Source organism: Enhydra lutris, unplaced genomic scaffold (genome assembly GCF_002288905.1).
Source record: "Enhydra lutris kenyoni isolate GAN:26980312 unplaced genomic scaffold, ASM228890v2 scaffoldscaffold87, whole genome shotgun sequence".
Taxonomy (NCBI): domain Eukaryota; kingdom Metazoa; phylum Chordata; class Mammalia; order Carnivora; family Mustelidae; genus Enhydra; species Enhydra lutris.
The window spans coordinates 80,305-106,392 of record NW_019154171.1 but is presented as its reverse complement, the minus strand read 5'-3'; the positions used below and the strand labels follow the sequence as shown (position 1 = coordinate 106,392).

Below are 26,088 nucleotides of genomic sequence, written 5' to 3'. Positions count from 1 at the left end.
TTCCTGATAGACTATTCTGCTTAATAAGTATAAAATTCTGAAGTGGAGAGACAACCTCCCTTGGCCAGCTTCCTTCCTGCCTCAGTGGCCAAATCTGCAGACACCATCTCACATACCTTTTCTCTCAGCAAACAACGATCATGGATGGTTGATAAGTATCTATAGTGAATCTTAATCAACTGATCTAAATCCTTGGCTTCCTCGACTTGATGTTGAAACTCCAGCCCTGTACTGTGAAGAATCTTGAAGAGAAAGATGAAAAGTTTATTAATCAACAGACTTCTATGAAGACGTGTACGCTAAACACAAAACTTTATATCAATCTCTTCTACTCCTCTCAAATTCTTTCTTCAATAATTACATCTGTAAAATCTACAAAATGCCTTCTTTAAAGGCTGACATTCTTATCTTAGAATAATGGTGGGGGGCCAGTTCTTTAGGAAATCCATTCACAGAGTAAACAAATGCCTTACTCTGGACTAACAGACTGTTCCTGGTGGGAAGGGGCAAGTATATCAAGTCACATACAAAAAGCATTTTTAAAAAAATTATTGGGTAAATTAAACTTATATGTTTTCAGAAGTTCCAATGTTTTTATAATAATCTTCCTTAAAAGGAGCATAGATGTAATTTAACTAGAAAATAAGAAGCAAAAACTTAAACTCCTACCATATACTCTCAATAATAAGGGTTTAAGGCTGTCTCTTTAAGGCTGTTTAAGGTAAGCAGAAAGCACCTCTGCCATATACATCACATCTAAAACACAGGCTTCAAAGGCTCACTTCTTCCAAATAAAACAAGTTTTAGAACTTGTATACAAATAAGTTTTCCTTTTTAAACCAATCATTTTAAATCCCAAATGAGTACTGTCTTCTTAGAATTCTGCTATTGTTCAATTATCTGAACTTCTCTTTCAGACCTCCTCTAGATCTGGTTTTAAGATGTATAAGAAAAGCAGTTTCATTTACTTTGTAATGAGTTGTTTCTTGTTTGTAGGGAAAAAAATGTATTTATATAATCTGGCTGCATCTTCCTCCTTGCACACCACTAGCCTGACAGTAACTGGCTGTTACTAAATTTGAAGCCATTTTCTAGGGACAGATCTGTCACCACTGATAAAGTTTAAAAGACTATACTGCAAGTTCCGAAGGCAATTCCAGAAGAGGAGCTCTGGGTATGCCCATCCTAAGAGCCTGCTGGACAGGAGGGACAGGAGTCTCCAGATGCATGTGCTCTGGCATGTTTAAAAAAACATTTTCCGGGGCGCCTGGGTGGCTCAGTGGGTTAAAGCCTCTGCTTCGGCTCAGGTCAGGGTCCCAGGGTCCTGTGATCGAGCCCCACATCAGGCTCTCTGCTCAACGGGGAGCCTGCTTCCTCCTCTTTCTCTGCCTATCTCCTCTGTCTACTTGTAATCTCTGTCAAATAAATAAATAAAAATCTTTAAAAAATATTAAAAAAAACATTCCCCCCCACTGTCATGTTATTTTATGATCAAATATTTTATATGCGCTATTGTTACACTTACAGTCTACAAGTACTTTGTGGGCTCTTATAAATATATCACAAGTAATTCAGACACAAACCCTGGTCATGATGTAGTTGTGTAAGCTGTTCACAAAGTGCATGAGCTTTACTCTCAAGAGGAACATACGATGAATCTGCTGTCTTATTGGTTCCTTTTGTGATCCAAACTGAGCAGTTGTGCCTTGTTCACATAAAAATCCTTCTCTGAGTTGTGGTTTTCCAGCAGTACTAGCTAGCTCTGTACAAGATTGAAAGAGCAGAGTAAGTGAGAAGAACATCTACTCAAACTGCACCTGTGCCATTGCACAGGGGTGGGACTTGTGATGTGGTCATCACCTGCAAAGGGCACTCTACAGGAAGCACATTAAGGACCCTACCTTCAGTGTCTCTGGAAGGTAAAGTAGTGAAAAGTTCCCCTTATCACTGTCATTAAAACCTAAATGTCAACTTGAGGAAAAAAAAAACAAAAAACAACTAAATGCAAGTCCCAATACTCTGTCATTAAATTTTTTTTTCATAATTTAAGAATATTTATTCTGGCTAAATTCCTCATCAAGCTGTTATATTTCAGACTGACTGTAGTACAATCCCCTGGTATTTCATTCAGGGAAGTTAATTTTGACAACTGCAAAACTGTTGCTATAAATACTTGTCATCTGGGCACTTGTGTATACATAAAAAATGACCAAAGATTACCCATTTCTTTATTTCAGGGCTAAAATGCAACTATAATTTATCTGTTGAAAATAAATCTTACCACCAAATAGTAAAACATCCAGACTATATTTTGCCCATTTTATTTGCAATAAGAGAAGGAACACCTGATTATAAATTTTTTGACATTCCAAACTTATAACAATATCCACAGGCCATGGGATCTATGAAAACAAAAACAGAAAATTAGAGTAGAAAGTAACCTACCTATTACTTGCATGGTAATAGGTAATTTAATAGAAAACAATATTCTTACAAAATGTATCAGCACATACCTTATAGCTCAGGGTCAGACCATCTAAGATATGAACAGGGAGTTTCTTCTTGGTTGTGTCAACATTTTCATAAGATATAGACAGACTAGACAAAGAAATTTCAGTTTTAGTTTGTGAAAGTACTAAGCTCAAATAAAAATACTCTTTAAAAAACCATCAGCAGGGGCGCCTGGGTGGCTCAGTGGGTTAAAGCCTCTGCCTTCGGCTCAGGTCATGATCCCAGGGTCCTGGGATCGAGCCCCGCATCAGGCTCTCTGCTCAGCAGGGAACCTGCTTCCTCCTCTCTCTCTGCCTGTCTCTCTGCCTACTTGTGATCTGTCAAATGAATAAATAAAATAAAAAAAAACCAAACCATCAGCATTTTAACATTTATATATTTCAAAGAAGACATATTTCATAAAAGGAATGCAAATATTTCAATAAAGGTTTTCTATCATGTATTCCAGGATAGAAATTTGGTTTTAGAAGTAAGAGGAGCAAAGATTTTTAATAATGGGTTTAGCTGTGAAAGAGAAGAGATACTTATATGTAGTAAGTTAGGAAAAAAGATGACCTCAGGGAAGAAGATATAATGGTAACAGACTGGGTGCTTAATTCAGATAAAATTCAGGCAACAGGGCGGTGGAGGGAGACTGCTCTCATTGCCCTGGACAGTGTGTTCAAGTCCGTCAACAGCAGTGGGGCCTAAAGCAAAGGGTGTATACACACTGCTTTACCTACTCTTTTCTAACACTGGTTTGAATGTGACTCTCAAAAGAAAGAAGCAACAAATGTGCATGGAAACATCTTTGCACCAGGTGCCACATGAGCACTTAACTGCCCTTACTCATTTAATTCTCACAGTAGTCTTGTAAGTGGACTGGGAAATGATGTAACTTTCCCACAATAACACGGGCATCAAGTGATGAAACCAGGATGCAGACCATGGAAGTTTTAAGTGTAACACAGAGGTGGGGAGGCAGCCTTACAACCAGAGATGGAAAGCACAGTGTGTTACTTATAAATTAGTCAGTTCATTCCATGTCACAGGCACTAGTTAGTATTTTTTTTAGCTTGTAAGTTATGTGCCTCCACTGCATACTTAGTAGGCACTTACAGAATACCTTATTTGTCAGTCATCATGCCAAGCAGGTGAAAGAAAGTCAATCCCCAGAGAAAATCCCAGAGCAGACACACAGTGCTGCACCAATCCAGGCCAAGCAGGACTTTGTAGGAGAAAAGACCGTTGCCAGGCCATGCAAATAGAAGAGCATAAAACTGGAGGAAGCTATAAAGCAGGGAAAGTATAGCTCTTCAGCAAACCAGAAATATCCCAAATTCCTGAAATGAAAAGTTTGGTAGGAGAATATGATGTGTCTGTATGTGTACACATACTAGAATTGAGGCTGGGAAATGAACCAGATAGTAAAACTTGCCCTCTCATGAGAAGGAGCTCAGCCCATCTGTTACAAGGAGCCAATGAGCCTGAATACAACTGGCGGAGGGAGTTGCTCTAACACTGTAGTCACTCTGGTGGCCCTGTCTGGGTCAAATGGAAGGGAGTGAAGCTGAGACACAGAGACAGGAGGTGTCAGGGAGGAGCTCTTGAGTGAGCACTGAGCAGTAAGGGGAAATGTTACCTAGGAGGCAGAACTGAACAACCAGGGAGGTGTGGGAGCTAGGACAGAGGAAGGAATCTAGGGTGAGCCACACTGCTTTTGGGTATTGGGATGAACAATAGTGCTTGATAGTGATGAGCTCAGTTTTGGAAACATGACATCTGAGTGTAGCCACAAGCTGCTGCCTGTGCAGGCACCTGGGCTAAAGGTACTGATGGTGCATAAGGGGTCACTAAAGCCATTAACAGGGACTGGAAGTCCCAGGCAGGAGTACTGAGGCTGTGCCAAAGGCAGGTGGGAAGCACGAGGCCCAGAGAGAGATTACAGAAAGAGCAAGAGGGATGTAGAAGGGTTGTAAGGCAGGGATTCTAGGCAGGGCAGGGGAGCAGCATTGGCACTGATGCTGGAATTGAGAGGGAGACTGGAGGGCCAGACAGAAAGCCTGAGGATGCAGATTGCTGCTTATAACATATGGAAGCCACAGCGGAAGGGGTGGCTCACTTCTCCTGAATTAATCTAGGAATAGAATGCAATCTCAATAAAAATACCATCAGAGTTTTTGGTTTGGTGGAGCCAGACAAGTTGACAATAAAGTACATTTGGAAAAATAAACAAGGATAGCCAAGAAAGCCCTATTATTAAAACAGGATGTTGTCAGCACATCAATAAATAGAACAGGGAAATAGAATGGAAAATCTAGAAAGATATTCAAGTACATATGAAAATTTAATGATAAAGGGGCATGTCAAATAAATGCAGGAAAGATGGTTTTTTTTTTTAAAGAAATAAGTGATGGGGAAAGAAAAGAAATAAGTGATGGGAACCAATCAGTCATTTAGAAAGATAAAACTAGATCTATTTCTCATGTTTTTAGCTGGATAAATTCCAAATGGATCAATATCAAATGTAAAAACAATCTATTCAAGTATTAGAAGAAAAGATGGGTGAATTTCTTTGTAACCTGGGAAAAAAAGTAAAACTTTTTAAAAAAAGATTTTATTTATTTATTTGAGAGAGAGAGAATGAGAGAGAGACCATGAGACGGGAGAGGTGAGAGGGAGAAGCAGACTCCCTGCTGAGCAGGGAACCTGATGTGGGACTTGATCCTGGACCTCCAGGATCATGACCTGAGCTGAAGGCAGGTCATGCTGCCTAACCAACTGAGCCACCAGGTGCCACAGGTAAAACTTTCTTAACTCAAACCCTAAAAGTAGTAAGAGAAAAGACTGGTAAGTTATAGAACTAAAAAAATCTGTATCACAAAACAACAACAAATTATTATACCATAAGCAGAATGAAAGGACAAATGTCTAACTGGGGAACATATATAATATAAATAGCTTCTAAAAATGGAGAGAATAAGAGACCAGTAACCTGATACTAACAGAAATGGTGGCAAAAGATATGGATAGTTTACATTAAAAAATTCAAAAATAAACATATGGAAAGATGATAAAGCTCACTCTTATTAGAACAATTAAAATGAAAACTATACTGAGATACCGTTTCTCATCAGACTGGTAAAATTCCAAAAGTCTGACAACCTATTCTGTTGGTGAGGCTGTGGAGAAAGTCACTCTACACATTGTTGGTGGGAATCAGAAATAAGACAGTCCATATGAAGAGAAATTTGGGAATAGCTAGCAGAATTATATACACATTTACCCTTTTACCCAGCAATCCCATTCTAGGAATATATTCCAAAGTTACACTGGCAAAAGTATGAAGTGAGATGTACAAGACTATTCAGTCATTGCAGATATGCACAGCAGAAAAACAGAAACCCAAATGCCCACCAAAAGAACAACTGATTGAAAGAATACAGTGGAAAGCCAGTCAGCTGTAAAGGAGTAAGGACAAGCTCTCTAGCTTACAAATGGAGTGGGTGTGAGATACATTAGTAACATAAGAAAAATAAAGATGCCAGAGTGGGCAATGCATGTTACCTTTTGTATTACATGCAACAGTTGCCTAAAAGAAAGGGAGGAAAAGGGCAGAAACAGAAACAGAAGACAGATCTTCCTAGAAGTACCACTGTACCAATGATTTTAACTTGGGAAATACATAGCTGCTTACATAATTAAGAAACAAAATTGAATCAAGAAATAAACAAAACAAAACAAAGCAGTTCCTAAAAGTAGAAAATAAACTAAAACAAATGAACTTGACCCTACGTTAAATTGGTGGCATAATCACATGGAGAATTATTCCAAGTAACCTTGAAGTAGAATATTCTGATGATTTGACAGTGTAGGAAGAGAAAACAATCACAAACAGTAATTTAAAATCTCAGTGGGCTTATTGCTATTATGGTTATTTTGGAACTATTAAATATTATAGAAATTAAAAAACCATTAGTTATGTCAGTGTGTTAATAAGCACTCAAGAGAAGAAATACAAAGAGGGGCACCTGGGCGGCTCAGTGGGTTAAGCCTCTGTCTTCAGCTCAGGTCATGATCTCAGGGTCCTGGGACCGAGCCCTGCATCGGGCTCTCTGCTCAGCGGGGAGCCTGCTTCCCTCCCTCTCTCTGCCTGTCTCTCTGCCTACTTGTAATCTCTCTCTCTGTCAAATAAATAAATAAAATCTTAAAAAAAAAAAAGAAATACAAAGAAGTGAAAACTAATCTTTAATATAAACTAGAAATATCAATATGAAATTATGATTAATTTACTTTTCCTACACATTTCATTTCTCTCTCCACCGAGAAAACCTAGTAGTACTGACAATCCAATACTGATGAATACTCTGGCACCCGATAAAGGGCTTTTAAAGCCACCAAATAGATGGGCCCAGTGCTCCTGGGAGAGGTGTACAGGCCTAAGGAAGAAGGTGCACAGGACAAGCCTGTATGTCTGTCTAGTCCTGAAAGTAAGGACACTCTGAAATTATTAGGGTCATATGAAGGGGTTCCCTCTGGCTAAAAATGCGAGTCTGAGCAACAAAAAAACAAAAACTATAATAGACTGTGGCATTAAACATAACAAATCCATGAGTTTCTGCTGGTAGTGAAAAACAACTTTTCCTGGGGGGTTGCTGGGCACCAATTCCTTCAGCTGTTAGTCTGCTTTTATTAACCACATAACTGATAAAAATTCTGCTTTTATGGATCAATTAAAGGTAATAAATAAGGAATGAATCCACTAAGTAGTAGCTTGGTAACCTGGCATGTCTGTGAGGAAAAGAATGCTTTGTCTGGCATGTCACGTTAATTATTATGACTACTATTTTTGAAGGACCAGTGAGGGAGCCGAGAAAGGAAGCCAAGTAAGAGAGCTGAGCAGGGACATGGAGAAGGAAAAAGGATTGCTAGGCAGTGTAGAAGATGAGTCTGCTTCACAAAGATCTGGTGGTACCAGCCCATAGACCTGGGTGAGTTGAATGTTCAGTAGGCAGACTGATAGGGAGACAGGGCTAATTAGCTCCACAGCTGGGCATAAGCTGACATAACAGCTTGAGAGAGCCACTAGACCACTAGGGATGATGTAACAGTCTGAAAACATGCAACTCTGTCCAGTAAGTGGTGGAATTTATTTTCCACTCCTAAACCTGGGCTGACCTGTGACTCGGTTTGACCAACAACATGTGGTGGAAGTGAAGGTCTATAAAGCCTAGAGCTCAGGCCTCAGCAAGCCCTTAGGGTTTTGTTCTCATTGTCTCAGAACATCACTTAAGACTCCTATGTAAGGAGGTCAGCACAGCTGGCTGGAAGGCAAGGCCAGTGGAAGAGAGAGGTGCCACACCCAGTGGCTAGCACTGACTCCAGTCTTGTGAGGGAGGCCATGAAACCCTGACAGCCTACATAGCCTCATATTATCATCTTTTATTTAGTGGGCAAATCATTTAGCTATCTTCTGCTTCGGTTTTATAATATGAAAAATAATACTGCAAAATTCATAGGGTTAGTGTGAAGATTAAATAATACATGTAAAAATTCATAGAATAAAAATTCATAGAAGAAAATAACATATATATAAAAATTCATATGTAAAAAAACCCAGAATCTGTTGTGCATGGATAATTTTATATTATTTAAAATAAAAAGGTGCCTCCTATATTTTACCGTGAACTATCTTCAGGATACCGTTGTCCTACTGCTTCTTGAAGCTGGACATTAAGAAAAGACACATTCTGCCAGGTTTCCTTTTCTCTTATTTTATCAAAAATTGATGTATAGAAGTCATACATGGTATCTCCACCTTCCATTAAGAAAAAATTCCTCATGGCCTGCAAGTACTCAACCAACCTAAATGGAGAGAAAATAAGCGACAGAAAGATCTTATACTCATGAGACAGAACTCTGGACAAGTACCAGTTTTTGTAAACTATTATTGTAAACTAATTTTGAAATAGGTTTATATTCTACATTTAGTAAAAACAGAAACATTAACAACTTTTAAAGAGTTATAAAATAACAAAAATAGCATATGGTTGCCTTTAATAGTCAGAAAGAAATAAATTACTTTTCTATAACATTGTAGAAGGATAGGAAATGTCAAAAAAGTAAAACAAACTAAAGTTAGTCCAAAGCCTGCTATTCATAGTGAATTTCTTTTGTTAATATTGGGGTATTTCTTTCCAGTCTTTTTTTCTATGCATTAAAAAAATAGTTCCCACCATATTATATATTCCGCTTCTTAAGCTTTAAGAACATTTTACATTATTTAAAACTCTGGATAAACATAATTTATAACATGAACTTTATAAAGTTCATACATGACATGGATATGCTTTTATTTAAAGAACTAGTCATCCATTACTAAGTAATTTCATGTTCTTCCCTCTGACAGAAAACTTTCTGATGGGTATTTTTGTGCAACAAGTTTTTTCTGCATTACTTTCAGGACAGAGTCTCAGATACAAAGGATTAAATTTTGCAATATAATGGTGTGAAACACTGACGATTAGTTGATTCTCTCAAAAGAAAACCATTTACTAAATACCCATTTCCTACTCAATTAAAATTAATGATTAACTTGAAATACAGGTTTAAAATAATTTCAACTGTTCTTAAAGTACAATAAGCTATCTAGTTTAAACTACTCCCTTATACCTGTAATCTTTTTTTAGAGTTCGCATGAGGTTTCCACAGCACTCTAGGTATTGCTTATCAATATGAGGATAGAGGCAAGATCTCAGTGTTAACTCAAAAGTCTGGCACGTCACAGATTCTGATGATCTATCCACACATATATCTCCACCAGCAAACTTCTCATGAAAGTCACTCTGTTCCAAATACAACCTTTAGGAAAAAAATGTGAGTCTCTTTTTATGAGCTGTTGTCAACAAAATTCCCTTAATCAAAACTTCAGAGTCCCATTTTTATATTTAGTGTTAAAAGTACCAACTATTACAGAAAGAAACTTTTTCCCCCAAAATATCCTTCAATGAAAGTTTTTCAGCCACTTCTGCCTTAAGGGTCAAGTACTGGGTAGGTCTTTTTTAGCTACTGGACTCAGGCAGTGAAATGGCCATTAGATAATAGGGTGCTGTGTGGGTATTAATGATTTACTTCATTAGGCTATGCACCTAAAAGCACCTAAAGGCCAAGATGCATTTTAAGCAGGGTGTGTGTGTGTGTGTGTGTGTGTGTGTGTGTGTGTTTATCTGATGCCTGCACACGACCCAGACTTTCAGAAATATCTTCTGTTTGAGCAACGGCAACTCCCAACGGATATAGGGCACATGAAAGTCTGTGGACTTTAACAAACAAGGAGACCAAATTCTTCTTGCATTCCATTCATTAGAAAAGATAAGCTACAAAGATTTTTATTTTTAGTTGAAAACCCCTACCCGGCAGAAATAAATGGTTACTAAATAGTAACTGCACAGATTCTATTTCAATCATCCAAAATCTTGCAGGTATGCATCACCTTGCAAAGTTAATTGCCAGGAGTGGATCGTGAACATCATCCAGTTCAAGATGTCTTTCAGCAATGGATTGCATCTTAATTAGGTTCTCTTTGGTTGCCTGCTGCTCAGTGAGGACCTGTGCAGTAGAATCTTCTCCATGTCGAAGACGTGACTGTACAGATTCCAGAAACAGGGTATATAAGCTTTTTCTTTCTGCATCTGAAACATAAAAAAATATGTACAGTGAACTGTGTTCTGGTATATAATAGTAAGTAATGTTAAGAAATATTAAGTAGTTTTATCTTAATATAGTATTTTTGGTATAATTTGGTATTTGGTATGTGGAACTTATTATCACTGCTATCACTGCCTTTGAAACACAGTGCTAAAAGTTTCCAGTGAGGACAATCTTTTTAATCAGGAGCACTAATTTGATCAAGGGCATAATTTCCACAAAAATAAAAGGCTTTGATAATTTTCAAACTACAAAATAATTACTATCTATCTCAGGATGACAAGAGTAAAGAGAGAACAGATGCTTGAATGCTGAGTGATACAGGAAGAAGGAAACTGCTACCTCTGGCTGTGTCCTGGGATGTGGTGCTCTCCACACACTGCAGATTCTTCAGCAGCTGCATTGACTTGCCAGCCATAATTATCTGCTTAAGGACAGGTTTGAGGAAGGACACCATGGTATGCTGCCTGCTGGAGGGCCCCTGGTCACTGCCAGAACTTGCACTAGCATTATCACTCATTTTTTCTTCATTTTCTGTCTTTTCCGATACGCTGTAGAGTGTATAAGTTGCATACCAAAAGTCTCTGTGATTTACTGGAACATTTTTGTTTCTATAGAGATTCAAAAGAATTATAAAATTCAACTTTTCTGCCGTAAAAACAACATGTCTGTTCTAGCTGAGAACATTGCCCAAACATTCCAAAACACAGTAATATCTATTATTAGTAAAATGAAGCAATCTTCAGGCAAATGGTGCAGAGGTTTCATTTCACTTCAGTTCAACACAGAGAAGTGGATAAATACTCTGAATGGCGCAGGTAAAATTTAACTAAGTAGAAAGTTTCCTGAATTGGAATTAAACAAAATATGATTACTTTGATTCTCCTTACAGGTGGAATAAAAATTTACCTATTTTGTCATTTCTTACAAAAATAATCTCTAGACTGCTCTTTTTTTCTACATAGATTTTTTTTTTTTTTAATGTAGGCTCCACACCCAGCATGGAGTCCAACATGGGGCTTGATCTCAAGATCCTGAGATTAAGACCTGAGCTGAAATCAAGAGTTGGACACTTGACTGACTGAACCACCTAGGTGGCCCTCAACATAGATTTTTTTAAGAAAATGATTTTATTTATTTGTCAGAGAGACAGCGAGGGGACAAGCAGGGGGAGCAGAAGTCAGAGAGAGAAGCAGACTCCCAGTTGTACAGGAAGCATGATGCAGGACTCCATCCCAGGACCCTGGGATCATGACCTGAGCCAAAGGCAGATGCTTAACCAACTGAGCCACCCAGACGTCCCTCCACATAGATTCTTAACTGAACTGCTTTTAACAATGAAACAGTGCTCACTCATCACCCTTTAAGAACAACCAGAGTCCCATTTTCACAAAAATTATCATGTAAAATCAATGAAAAACAATATAATGACAGACATGACTCAGAGAAGGCCTGCTAATTTATATGAGCACTGCATAAACAGGGTTACCTTTTCAGAGCTGTAAGGACTTAATGTTCTCCTTCCTGATAAATTAAATGGATAGCTATCCATAAAAACCATGTATCTAAACAGACTGCATAATTTAAAACTGAGTTAAGAGAGTTCTACACATTGTAGTTTGTATGATTCTGTTCAGAAAAATCAATTAACTGAAGGGGAAATCATAATAAATGAATTATGATTTTTCATAATTGTTTTATTTAATATTATACTAAGAAGGTTAACAAAAAAACATAGCCAATTTGGAGAAATAATTTTTTTTGTAATATTTTCATATCTTTTATCCTATCGATAATTTATAATGGGAATTAGTTGAAGCCATTTGATATCACCTAAATTCATTCTATGGGAAGCAATGTGCCTTTTATAGTACCAGCGAACTATAAACACATTACCACTTAAAAAAAAAAGAATTTGCTAAGAAAAGCTGTAAACGGACATTAAAATTTGGAAACTTTTTTTGGTACCTGACATCTCCTATAAAAATGTAAAAGAACTTGTTTATGGTAAAAACACAGTTCTGTCACTCACAATGGTCTCCCCCAGTATTACCTGAACTAACAAAATTGCATGATTTTCCTGTGAGAGAAAAGAGGTACAAGCAGCACCCCACACTTCCCAAGCTGTGCATGGGACCTGACCTCTGGATGATGAACTCCCTTGCGCAGTCACATAGGTGCCCATGCACGATCCACTCATCCACAATCTGCAGGTAGGGTCGCACCGTTTCCACCCAGAGAGAGAACAGCAGTGAAACCTGAGGACAAAGTCAATTCTCAGAACTCACTTGTCTCTGGATAAAATGAAGTTTAAACATTTCTGATACACTTTTTTTTTTTTTTTTTTTTAAAGAGAGGGAGAGAAAGAGAGAGAGCATGTGCATGAGGGGGCAGATACCGAGAGGGAGAGAGAATCTTGAGCAGGCTCCATGCAGAGCATGAAGCTTGACGGGGGTGGGAGGGGGTTGATCTTAACAAATCTGAGATTACGACCTGAGCCAAAATCAAGTCAGATGCTTAACCAACTGAGCCATATAGGCACCCCTCTGAAACACCTTTTAAAGAGTGATCGGATTTCTGTTTTTTGACACAAAGAAAGTAAAAATCCAAAACATACCCTATAAAGTCCTTATGAAAACTCACCTAATATGAGATGACCACATTGTAGTCCATACCAGGATTCTCTTGAGAGTGAAAGTTAAAGAGGGACAACAGCTCTAAGCTGGATAATCCAAAATCAGGTACAGCTACCCTACCTAATGTACGCTATTAGCAAAATGTCCATTAAGAATGAGGAAATGAGAGATGCCTGGGTGGCTCAGTCAGTTAAGCGGCTGCCTTTAGCAGAGTCCTGGGATCGAGTCCCATATCAGGCTCCTTGCTCAGCTAGGGAGTCTGCGTCTCCCTCTGCCTCCCTCTCCCTCTGCCTGCCCTCTCCCTCTGCTTCTGCTCTCTCTCTGACAAATAAATAAAATCTTAAAAAGAATAAGGAAATGGTTTCATTTTACTATTTACATTTTTCATTTTTCATTTTTCCAGTAGGAAAAAAACTGCATAGCTGAAAGAAATCAACTGGTTTTATACTGAAGTACAGAACCAAAATGGTGAGAAAACAGTTATATCAATAAACTAGGAAAAGACCTAAAATGTGTATCCAAACAAACATGCAGCTTTCTAGATTATATTCTCTTGAATTTTTTAAAAATTGTGACCAAAAAAAGTAACACAAAAATACACTATCTTAAGCATTTTTAAGTGTACAATTCAGTAGTGTTAAGTATATTTATATTGTTGTGAAAACAGATCTCTGACAATATGCTGAGAAACCCAAACTCTGTACCTATTAAACATCTTCCCTTTTCTCCTCTCCCCAGTCTGTGGCAGAACCATTCTTTCTGTTTCTATGAAATATGACTACTCTAGATACCTTATATAATAGATTTGTATTTTTATTGAAAAAAGAGCTGTTGCAAATATCTATATAAGTCAGCTAGCTATTTTTCAAATCTAGCTTTTATGTTTTGCTTTGTCCTTGTTGCATCCTCCCCATGACCTCTGTGATTAAAGCCAAGAAGCTGGTCTCTTGTAGCCTTGAATTTAGAGGCTAATTTTTAAACTAATTTTTTATTTTTTCAGTGTTTAAAAACTCTGAACAGCTGTCTGACACAGCATGATTTAAGCCCTATTTTTACAAAGAGCTATAATAGGCTGTCCACCACTCCTTCGGCTGAACAGAATGGAGTCATACAACTTAGGATGAAGGTCTTACGTACTGTTTGCTCAGAGGCTTCTCCAACATTGTCATATTCGAGAATGGCCTTGTACAGTGTGTTGAGTAGGTGAGATGCCCGAACAACATTTCGAGTGTCAGGTGGAACTTCTGCTACTCCAGTACTAAATACTTTATGCAGAACCTTGAGCTGAGCCAGTCGAGGTGACAACTTGTCCACCACTATTGCAAGAGTTATTGTAGTGTCTGCAAAATATTAAGAAATCAAACTCATTAGCAAGGAAAAATATCTGCATTGAGAATGTGATATAAATGCTAAGTCACTTATGGAAAGACATGGCAAACTGGTGGGTTTTAATCTCATATCATAAGGAGCTAATTTCCCTAAAGAAAGAAAAAACAGCTCAGAAGAAAAATAATGTGTAAAGGAACTGACAGTTAAGGGGAGAGGAAATAAAAGTGATTCTTAAACATATAGAGATATTTAACCTCAATTATAATAAAAGAAAACAAATTAAAGCTATACTGGGCAAATAAAAAACAGACTTCAGTGGGCTACTTTATTAGTGAGGGGGTGGTTACTACAAAGGGGAACAAGAATAAGTTTTTTCATGGGGATGGCAGAACTCTGTATCCTGAAGATGGAAGAGGATATACAAATATATACATGTGATAAAGTGTCACAGAACTATACATGAAGATATTACTCCCATCCCCACAAAACAGCAAATACCTATAAAACTGGTGAAATTCATGTCAGGTCTGCCGACCAATTAATGTATTGTGCCAATGTCAATTTCCTAGTTTGGATAACCTAATACGATTATGTTAGGGTGGGAATTATTGGGAGAAGTTAGGTGATGGGAACCCAGGACTTTTGGGTACTATTTTTTGTAGTAGTTGAAAATGAAAGTAGAGGGCAGGGGAAAGCTGACACTGGTTAACATTTTATACCTGTTTGATAATACACTGTTGAAAACACACTGTTCATTGGCAAGAGAGTGAGGAAACAGATATTCATATACATGGCAACTAGTCTCTATGGAGAACCATGGGCGATATGTATCAAAATCACACATGCCATCACACACACACATCACATGCCATCACATAACATAGGAATTCCATTAAGAATTTAGCCTATAGGGATGGGAAAAGATGGAGGAGGACTAGGGGATCTGATTTCAATTGGTCCCCTGAATTTAGTTGGATATCTACCAAATGATTCTGAATACCCACAAAATCAGACTGACATCTAAGAACATATATCTAGATCTCTACAAACAGAATATATCCCACGGTCTTGAGGTATGATGCAGGGAGCCACAATTCTGCTTGTAGACATCGGAAGATAAATAGAAAGGGGAGGGATATAACACTGGAGAACAAAGGCTTCTGGGCTGGGGCCTGGGCACAGACTTGCAGACCAGTAGTGGTGGGGAAAGGACTTTAGTGCAGCCCCCAGACAGGATCCAGGAGCCGTGGGTATGCGTGTGTGAACCTGGGTGGCCTGTGGTTTTAGAAACACAAAGGGCAGAGATGGGCCCAGGCCTGGTTGCTGTGGGATGCACAACTGGAGAGGCTGTGGTTTTTAGCAGCGCAGACAGAAAGAGAGATAGTGTGGCCTGGTGAGCTCAGTGAAGAGCACACTGTGATTTTTCTATTCTGAGACAGAGGTTTGGAATCAGTCACTTGTGCTCTGGCTCTGGGAAGAGATGCCATCAGAGAACAAAAGCCCCTCAAAAAATGGTTTTCACTGAGGGCCTCCTTCCCCCGCTCCCCCACTAGGGGGCAAGGTAAGTCTGCCCAAGCAAGGTTGCCTGAGTAACAGTGTGGCAGGCCCCTCCCCCAGAAGACAGGCTGGAAGAATAAAATGATGACAGCCCTAAGGTTCCTTTAAACCAGGTGCATCTTGCTTGCGTCATGGTTAATACTTTGGACTCTACATTCCCACAACCACTCCCCAACTGAATGACTAAGAAGAGGAACCCCCAACAAAGAGAAGAATCAGAAACTGTGGCCTCTGTCACAGACCGAATGGATATGGATATAAGCAAGATGTCAGAAAAAGACTTCAGAGTAACAATTATGAAGTCTGTATCTAGCCTTGAGAAAAATATTAGTGACAATATAGAATCTTTAAGGACAGAAATGAGATCTAATCAGGCCGAACTTAAAATGCTGTGAGTGAGATGCTCTCTAAACTGGATATTCTGACAGCCAGGATAAATTAGGCAGAAGAATGAATTAGTGAGCTAGCAGGTAAGATGATAGAAAAGAAGGAAACCAAGGAGGCATGGGAAAAAACAGATTAAAGCCCAAGAAATCAGACTGATAGGATAAATAATGCAATGAATCATTTTAATGTCAGAAGTATTGGAATCCCTGAGGGCTGGGGAGAGAGAGAGAGGTCTAGAAAATATATTTGAGCAAATCATAGCTGAGAACTTCCATAATCTGGAGAAGGAAATGAGCATTCTTATCGATGAAGCAGAGAGGACCCCTCCCAAGATCAATGAGAACAGACTGACTCCCTGACATATGATTGTACAATTTGGAAATCTTAGGTCCAAGGAAACAATCTTGAAAACGGCTAGGTTCCCCTAGAGACTTCTTATGTACAGAGGGAGGAACATCAGGATAATGTCAGACCTGTCCACAGAGACCTCGCAGGCCAGAAAGGGGTGGCAAGACATATTCCGGGTACTAAATGATAAGAACATGCAGCCAAGAATACTTTATCCACCAAGGCTACTGTTCAGAATGGATGGCGTGACAAGGAGCTTCCAAGACTGGCAGAAACTGAAAGAATATGTGACCACCAAGCTCGCCCCGTAAGAAATATTAAGGGGAGGGCTCTATAAAAGAAGAAAAATGCCCCCAGAATAACATAGACGATTTATAGAGACAATCTATAGAAACAAGGACTTCACAGGCAACATGATGGCAATCTATAGAAACAATCTATAGAAACAAGGACTTCACAGGCAATATGATAAAAAATCATATCTTTCAATAATCACTCTCAATGTGAATGGCCTCAATGCTCCAATGAAATGGCACAGGGTTGCAGACTGGATAAAAAGACAGGACCCATCCATATGCTCTATACAAGAAACTCATTTTGAACCTAAAGATACATCCAGACTGAAGGAATGGAGAACCATCTTTCATGCCAAATGACCACAAAAGAAAGCTGGGGTAGCAATTCTCAGATCAGACAAATTAGATTTTAAGCTAAAGACTGTAGTAAGAGATACAGAAGGAGGTTGAAGACAAGATGGCGGGGAAGTAGGAGGAGGCGCCGTTTCAACCTGTACCCTAAAGTGAGCTGATTACCTACCAAAGAACTCCGATCACCCATGAAATCAGCCCGAGATCAGAATTATACACGTCTGGATCTCTACAGGGGCAGAAGACGCCAGTGGGCAGGTAAAGCGGAGTGGGAACGTCCAACTGATATCGGAAGATAAACAAAAGGGGGAGGGAGCCACCAGAGGCGACCGATTAGAAAGTAATACCCCTAAAACGAGAGTGCCCTGCATCTGGGGACCAGCATTAACTTGGAGACTGGTTAAAAGAACTCAGAAAGAGCAAAGGATCGCGGGGGGTGGGAAATTGTGGGAATCGGGGCAGCTAGGGACAGGGGCTTAAGTCCCCAGACCCAGGACAGCCTCCCCTGGCACTGAGCCAGAGAGAGTGTGGCAAAGAAACCAGGTCTTGGTCCCTGAGCCGCCAGCGTGCCAGAGAACGCGTGGGGTCCGGCTTCTGTGAGGGGCTGGGAGCCTAGCCAGACGGCAGAACGCCCAGAACGCCGAGCCGTGCTACAGAGCCTGAGACGCGCGTGTCCCTCACCCTCCCCCAAGAGAGGTGCGCGAAGGCCCAGTCTGGCGCTCTTAGACCCAAGCCATTGTTTCAGAGCCTGAGACGCGTGTGCGCCCCAAACCCTCCCCTGAGAGAGGTGCGCGAAGGCCCAGCCTGGTGCTCTCGGACCTGCACCCTGCTACCAGAGCCTGAGACGCGCGCACGACCCATAGCCTCCCCTGAGAGAGGTGCGTGCGAGCCTGGTGCTCTTAGACCCAGAGAGACCAGGCACTCCCAGCCCGGGCCAGCGGGAAAATCTCAGTGAGCGATCGCTACTTGGAACCTCTCTGGTGGTCTGGAGCTGCCCAGACAGCTACCGCCGCCGTGGTTTTGGGTACAAGCAGAAGATCCTGCGTCCCCAGGGACCGTGACTCGGAACCTGCTCTGCCAGAAGCCAAGGGGGAATTTAGATGGGCTCTGCAGCACCCACAGGGGACCAGGCTGAGGCTTCTCTCTGAGAGGGAGGTCAGGGTACAGTTTGCTTTCCTCTAAAGCTACAAAAACCATCAAAAGCAGTCAAGGCGAGAGAGAGAGAGAGAGAAAAAAAAAGTGAACAAACATAAAAACCTCCAGAGAACAAAAGCCTGAAAAAACCGGTTTCCTCAGAGCCCACCCCCTTGAGGGGGGCAGGAGGCTTAACTCAGGGAACGTCATTGACTGAAAACCCACGTGGCAGGCCCCTCCCCCAGAAAACCAACCAGGAAAGAAAAAGGAAAAAAAAAAAAGACTACAAGAGAACAACCACCACTACTTCATAGGACAACTTTTATTTTTAACTCGTTCCCACTATTCTGGCTCATTTTTTTTTTATATAGATAATTTTTTAACCTATTTACCATCACAGTGAGCTGTTCAGTACACCAAATTCCATAATAACCTCCTAACATGAACTTTTTGATACATACACCTGTGTTTCTATTTTTTAAATTTCTTTTTTTAAATTTTAGTCTAGTTTATTCCTTTTTTATTTTTATTTTCTAATATTCATATAGAGTTAAACTTCAAGGTAATCCCCTTTCCCCACTCAATACTATCCCCATAGGTAAACCAATTTTTAATCCCCCTTTATCTTAGGAAAGTTGAGTCCTTTAACAAAGATATCAAGATACATCCAGGAAGAATCAAAACAACCTTCCTCGCCCACACTGAGAATTTATAAACACTCTCCCATCTTTTTCTTCCACCAGTGTTTCTGTGTTTTTGTGTTTGTCCTGATAGTATATAAATCTTACACTTGGGGTTCTTTTTGACGAGGTTCTTCCTTTATTTGCTTATATATATATATATATTTTTTTTTTTTCTCTTGTCATATACTTTTATCAGTCTTTTTGTCTGTTTTTGTTTGTATACTTCATCAATCTTACCTTGGGGCCCATTTGGGCTGAACTTTCTCTTTTATCTTCCTTTTTTTTCCTGTCTCTCCCTCTCTCTTTTTTTTCTTTTTCTTTTCTTTTTTTTCTCGTTTGGGTGGGGAACCCTGATTGCTCAGAAGCGTTCCAGGGTGCACCTTGACTGCATCACGGTCGATACATCCAGCTACATCCGTGCAGTCATCTCTCACCAAAATGACTAGGAGGAGGAATGCCCAACAGAAGAAAAATACAGAGGATGGGCCTTCTGCAACAGAGCTAACGGCTATCAACATAGACAATATGTCGGAAAGAGAATTCAGGCTAACAATTATCCAGGCAATAGCTAGGTTGGGGAAAGCCATGGATGACCAGACAGAATTGATTAGGGCAGAGCTGAAAGCTACCAGGGATGAGGTTCACAATACTCTCAATGAGTTCCAATCTAATCTAAATTCTCTAAAAGCTAGGGTAACTGAGACAGAAGATAGAATTAGTGATCTGGAGGACAAACAGAGAGAAAGGATCAGGAGAAAGCCTGGAACAAACAGCTTAGAAGCCATGAAAACAGAATCAGGGAAATAAATGATGCCATGAAACGTTCCAACGTCAGAATTATTGGAATCCCTGAAGGCGAGGAAAAAGAAAGAAGTCTAAAAGATACAGTGGAACAAGTTCTTCATGAAAATTTTCCCAATCTCGCGAATGGAACCAGTGTTCAGGTACTAGAGGCCGAACGGTCTCCACCCAAGATTATAGATTCCAAAAAAACATCAAGGCACCTGATAGTCAAACTGAGGAAGCATAATTGTAGATACAATCTCTTGAAAGCCGCTAGGACAAAGAGGCTCCTTACTTACATAGGAAAGCCGATCAGAATATCGTCAGACGTGTCCACAGAGACCTGGCAAGCCAGAAAGGGCTGGCAAGATAATTCAGGGCACTAAATGAGAAGAACATGCAGCCAAGAATACTTTATCCAGCAAGACTGACATTCAAAATGGATGGAGAGATAAAGAGTTTCTAAGACCGGCAAGGCTTAAAAGACTATGCAACCACCAAGCCGACACTGCAGGAAATATTAAGGGGGGGTTCTATAAAAGAGGAAAAGTCCTAAGAATAGCATTGAACAGAAATATAGAGACAATCTACAGAAAGAAAGACTTCAAAGGTAACACGATGTCAATAAAAACGTATCTATCAATAATCACTCTCAATATGAATGGCCTAAATGCGCCCATAAAACGGCACAGGGTTGCAGATTGGATAAAACGACAGGACCCATCCATATGTTGTCTACAAGAGACCCATTTTGAACCTAAAGATAAACCCAGACTGAGAGTGAAGGGATGGAGAAGCATCTTTCATAACAATGGGCCTCAAAAGAAGGCTGGGGTAGCAATTCTCCTATCAGATAAATTATATTTTAAACTAAAGACTGTAGTCAGAGATACAGAAGGACACTACATAATTCTTAAAGGGACTATCCACCAAGGTGATCTAACAATTGTAAATATCTATGCCCCCAATATGGGAGCAGCCAATTACATAAGAAAACTGTTAATCAAGATAAAGAGTCATATTGATATGAATACATTAATAGTAGGAGATCTTAACACGCCTCTCTCAGAAATAGACAGATCATCGAAGCAGAAAATCAATAAAGAAACAAGAGCATTGAATGACACATTGGACCAGATGGACCTCATAGATATATACAGAACATTCCACCCTAAAACAACAGAATACTCATTCTTCTCAAGTGCACATGGAACCTTCTCAAGAAGAAGACAGACCACATACTAGTCACAAATCAGGACTCAACCGATTCCAAAAGACTGAGATTATTCCCTGCATATTCTCAGATCACACTGCTTTGAAACTGGAGCTCATTCACAAGGAAAAGTTCAGAAGGAACTCAAACACCTGGAAGCTAAAGACCACCTTGCTTAAGAATGCTTGGATCAACCAAGAGATCAAAGAAGAACTGAAACAACTCATGGAAACCAATGAGAATGAAGACACTTCAGTCCAAAACCTATGGGATACAGCAAAGGCGGTCCTAAGGGGGAAATACATAGCCATCCAAGCCTCCCTCAAAAAAATTGAAAAATCCAGAATACACCAGCTGTCTCTACACCTTAAAGAACTGGAGAATCAACAACAAATCAAACCAACTCCACACATAAGAAGGGAAATAATCAAGATTAGAGCAGAGATCAATGAGGTAGAAACCAGAGATACAGCAGAACGTATCAATGAAACTAGAAGTTGGTTTTTTGAAAGAATCAATAAGATCGATAAACCATTGGCCACACTAATCCAAAAGAAAAGAGAGAAAGCCCAAATTCATAAAATTATGAATGAAAAGGGAGAGATCACAACTAACAGCAAGGAAGTAGAAACAATCATCAGAAGTTATTATCAACAGTTATATGCCAATAAGATAAGCAACCTAGATGAAATGGATGCATTCCTGGAAAACTATAAACTCCCCAAATTGAACCAGGAAGAAATCAACAACCTGAATAGACCGATATCTAGTAACGAGATTGAAGCAGTGATCAAAAACCTCCCAAAAAACAAGAGCCCAGGACCTGATGGATTCCCTGGGGAATTCTACCAAACTTTCAAAGAAGAAATAACACCTATTCTCCTGAAGCTGTTTCAAAAAATTGAAGCAGAAGGAAAACTTCCAGACTCTTTCTATGAAGCCAGCACTACCCTGATCCCCAAACCAGGCAAAGACCCTACCAAAAAAGAGGATTTCAGACCAATATCACTGATGAATGTGGATGCTAAGATTCTCAACAAGATCCTAGCAAACAGGATGCAACAGCACATTAAAAAGACTATCCACCATGACCAGGTGGGATTCATCCCTGGGCTACAAGGATGGTTCAACATTCGCAAATCAATCGATGTGATAGAACAAATTAAGAAGAGAAGAGAGAAGAACCACATGGTCCTCCCAATTGATGCAGAAAAAGCACTTGACAAAATCCAGCATCCGTTCCTGATTAAAACGCTTCAAAGTATAGGGATAGAGGAAACATTCCTGAACTTCATCAAATCTATCTATGAAAGACCCACATCAAATATCATCCTCAATGGGAAAAAGCTTGCAGCCTTCCCGTTGAGATCAGGAACACGACAAGGATGCCCACTCTCACCACTCTTGTTCAACATAGTATTAGGAGTTCTAGCAATAGCAATCAGACAACAAAGAGAAATAAAAGGTATCCAAATTGGCAATGAAGAAGTCAAACTCTCTCTCTTCGCAGATGACATGATTCTTTATATGGAAAACCCAAAAGACTTCACCCCTAAACTACCAGAACTCATACAACAATTCAGCAACGTGGCAGGATACAAAGTCAATGTACAGAAATCAGTGGCTTTCTTATACACTAACAATGAAAATACAGAAAGAGAAATTAGAGAATCGATTCCATTTACTCTAGCACCAAAAACCGTAAGATACCTGGGAATAAACCTAACCAAAGAGGTAAAGGAACTGTACTCGAGGAACTACTGAACACTCATGAAAGAAATTGAAGAAGACACAAAAAGATGGAAGACCATTCCATGCTCTTGGATCGGAAGAATAAACATTGTTAAAAATGTCTATACTGCCTAGAGCAATCTATACTTTTAATGCCATTCCGATCAAAATTCCACCGGTATTCTTCAAAGAGCTAGAGCAAATAATCCTAAAATTTGTATGGAACTAGAAGAGACCCTGAATCGCTAAGGAAATGTTGAAAAACAAAAATAAAACTGGGGGCATCACGTTACCTGATGTCAAGCTTTACTACAAAGCTGTGATCACCAAGACAGCATGGTACTGGCATAAAAACAGACACATAAACCAGTGGAACAGAGTAGAGAGCCCAGATATGGACCCTCAACTCTATGGTCAGCTAATCATTGACAAAACAGGAAAAAATATACAGTGGAAAAAAGACAGTCTCTTCAATAAATGGTGCTGGGAACACTGGACAGCTATATGTAGAAGAATGAAACTCGACCATTCTCTTACATCGTACACAAAAATAAACTCAAAATGGATAAAAGACCTCAATGTGAGACAAGAATCCATCAGAATCCTAGAGGAGAACATAGGCAGTAACCTCTTCGATATCAGCCACAGCAACTTCTTTCAAGATATGTCTCCAAAGGCAAAGGAAACAAAAGCAAAGATGAACTTTTGGGACTTCATCAAGATCAAAAGCTTCTGCACAGCCAAGGAAACAGTCAAGAAGACAAAGAGGCAACCCACGGAATGGGAGATGATATTTGCAAATGACAGTACAGACAAAAGATTGATATCCAGGATCTATAAAGAACTCCTCAAACTCAACACACACAAAACAGATAATCATATTAAAAAATGGGCAGAAGATATGAACAGACACTTCTCCAATGAAGACATACAAATGGCTATCAGACACATGAAAAAATGTTCATCATCACTAGCCATCAGGGAGATTCAAATTAAAACCACATTGAGATACCACCTTACACCAGTTAGAATGGCCAAAATTAGCAAGATAGGAAACAACATGTATTGGAGAGGATGTAGAGAAAGGGGAACCCTCTTACTTACAGTGTTGGTGGGAATGCAAGTTGGTGCAGCCACTTTGGAAAACAGTGTGGAGATTCCTCAAGAAATTAAAAATAGAGCTTCCCTATGATCCTGCAATTGCACTACTGGGTATTTACCCCAAAGATACAGACGTAGTGAAAAGAAGGGCCATCTGTACCCCAATGTGTATAGCAGCAATGGCCACGGTCACCAAACTGTGGAAAGAACCAAGATGCCCTTCAACGGACGAATGTTTAAGGAAGATGTGGTCCATATACACTATGGAATATTATGCCTCCATCAGAAAGGATGAATACCCAACTTTTGTAGCAACATGGACGGGACTGGAAGAGATTATGCTGAGTGAATAAGTCAAGCAGAGAGAGTCAATTATCATATGGTTTCACTTATTTGTGGAGCATAACAAATACCATGGAGTACAAGGGGAGATGGAGAGGAGAAGGGAGTTGAGGGAAATTGGAAGGGGAGGTGAACCGTGAGAGACTATGGACTCTGAAAAACAATCTGAGGGTTTTGAAGGGGCAGGGGTTGGGAGGTTGGGGGAACCAGGTGGTGGGTATTAGAGAGGGCATGGATTGCATGGAGCACTGGGTGTGGTGCAAAAACAATGAATACTGTTACACTGAAAAGAAAGAAAAAAAAAAGATACAGAGGGACACTGTATCATTCTTAAAGGATCTATCCAACAAGAAGATTTAACAGTTATAAATATCTATGCCCCCAACACAGGTGCAGGCAACTACATAAGCCAAGTGTTAACTAAAATAAAGAAAAATATTGATAATAATACTTTATAGTAGAAGACCTCAACATTTCACTCTCAGCAATAGACAGATCATCTAAGCTTAGGATCAACAAAGAAACAAGAACTTTGAATGACACACTGGGCCAGATCGACTTCATAGATATATATAGAACATTCCAACCTGAAACAATAGAATACTCATTTTTCTTAAATGCACATGGAACTTTCTCTAGAATGGAACACATACTGGGTCACAAATCTGGTCTCAACTGATACCAAAAGATTGAGATTATTCCTTGCATATTCTCAGACCACAGTGCTTTGAAACTGGAACTCAACTACAAGAAAAAATATGGAAGGAATTCAAATAATTGGAAACTAAAGTCCATCATGCTTAAGAATGTTTGGGTTGACCAGGAAATTAAAGAAGAACTCAAACAATTCATGGAAACCAATAAGAACAAAAACACATCCGTCCAAAACCTCTGGGATATGGCAAAGGCAGTCCTAAGGGGGAAATAGATAAGCCCAATTCAAAAAAATAGAAAAATCCCAAATATACAAACTAACTTGCACCTTAAAGAACCAGAAGAACAACAAATAGACCCTAAGCCACCCATAAAAAAGAGATATAATTAAGATCAGAGTAGAGATCAATGAATTAGAAACCAGAAATACAATAGAACACATCAACGAAACTAGAAGCTGATTCTTTGAAAGAATCAGTAAGATTGATAAACCACTGTCCAGACTTATACAAAAGAAAAGAGAAAGGACCCAAATTAATAAAATTATGAATGAAAGGGGAGAAATCACAATTAACACTTAGGAAACAGAAACAATGTTTGGAAATTACTATCAACAACTATATGCCAATACATTAAGCAACCTAGAAGAAATGGATGCCTTTTCTGAAACCTATGGACTACCTAGACTGAAACAGGAAAAAAACTGACAATCTGAATAGACCAATAACCAGTAATGAAATTGAAGCAGTGATCAAAAACCTCCCCCAAAACAAAAGAGTTCAGTACCTGATGGATTCCCTGGGGAATTCTACCAAATGTTTAAACAAGAAATAATCCTACTCTACTGAACCTGTTTTTAAAAATAGAAACAGGGGCGCCTGGGTGGCTCAGTGGGTTAAGCCGCTGCCTTTGGCTCGGGTCGTGATCCCAGCGTCCTGGGATCGAGTCCCACATCGGGCTCCTTGCTTGTCGGGGAGCCTGCTTCTCCCTCTCCCTCTGCCTCTGCCTGCCATTCTGTCTGCCTGTGCTCGCTCTCTCTCCCTCTCTCTCTCTGACAGATAAATAAATAAAAATCTAAAAAAAAAAAATTAAAAATAGAAACAGAAGGAAAAACTCCAAACTTGTTCTATGAGGCCCCCATTACCTTGGTCCCAAAACCAGGCAAAGAACCATCAAAAAGGAGACTTACAGACTAATATTCCTGATGAACATGGATGCCAAAATACTCAACAAGATCCTAGCCAATAGGATCCAACAGTACATTAAAAAGATTATTCACTATGACCAAGTGGGATTTATTCCTAGGATGCAAGGGTGGTTCAACATTCACAAATCAATCATTATGA

General features: G+C 39.5%; 1 protein-coding gene across 2 annotated transcripts in view; it reads right to left on the bottom strand.

The window, feature by feature from the left end:
* LOC111161923 (tubulin gamma complex associated protein 5) overlaps positions 1-26,088 on the bottom strand; it is an 82,864-nt gene that overhangs the window by 10,782 nt on the left and 45,994 nt on the right. For both annotated transcript variants that reach the window (XM_022525996.1, XM_022525995.1), the window contains exons 11-20: positions 13,971-14,173; positions 12,340-12,455; positions 10,540-10,808; positions 9,983-10,181; positions 9,163-9,351; positions 8,173-8,355; positions 2,514-2,598; positions 2,282-2,402; positions 1,584-1,762; positions 117-242 (exon numbers count right to left, since the gene is read on the bottom strand). In XM_022525996.1, coding sequence (XP_022381704.1) covers positions 117-242; positions 1,584-1,762; positions 2,282-2,402; positions 2,514-2,598; positions 8,173-8,355; positions 9,163-9,351; positions 9,983-10,181; positions 10,540-10,808; positions 12,340-12,455; positions 13,971-14,173 — 1,670 coding nt within the window. The remainder of the gene's footprint in view (positions 1-116; positions 243-1,583; positions 1,763-2,281; positions 2,403-2,513; positions 2,599-8,172; positions 8,356-9,162; positions 9,352-9,982; positions 10,182-10,539; positions 10,809-12,339; positions 12,456-13,970; positions 14,174-26,088) is intronic.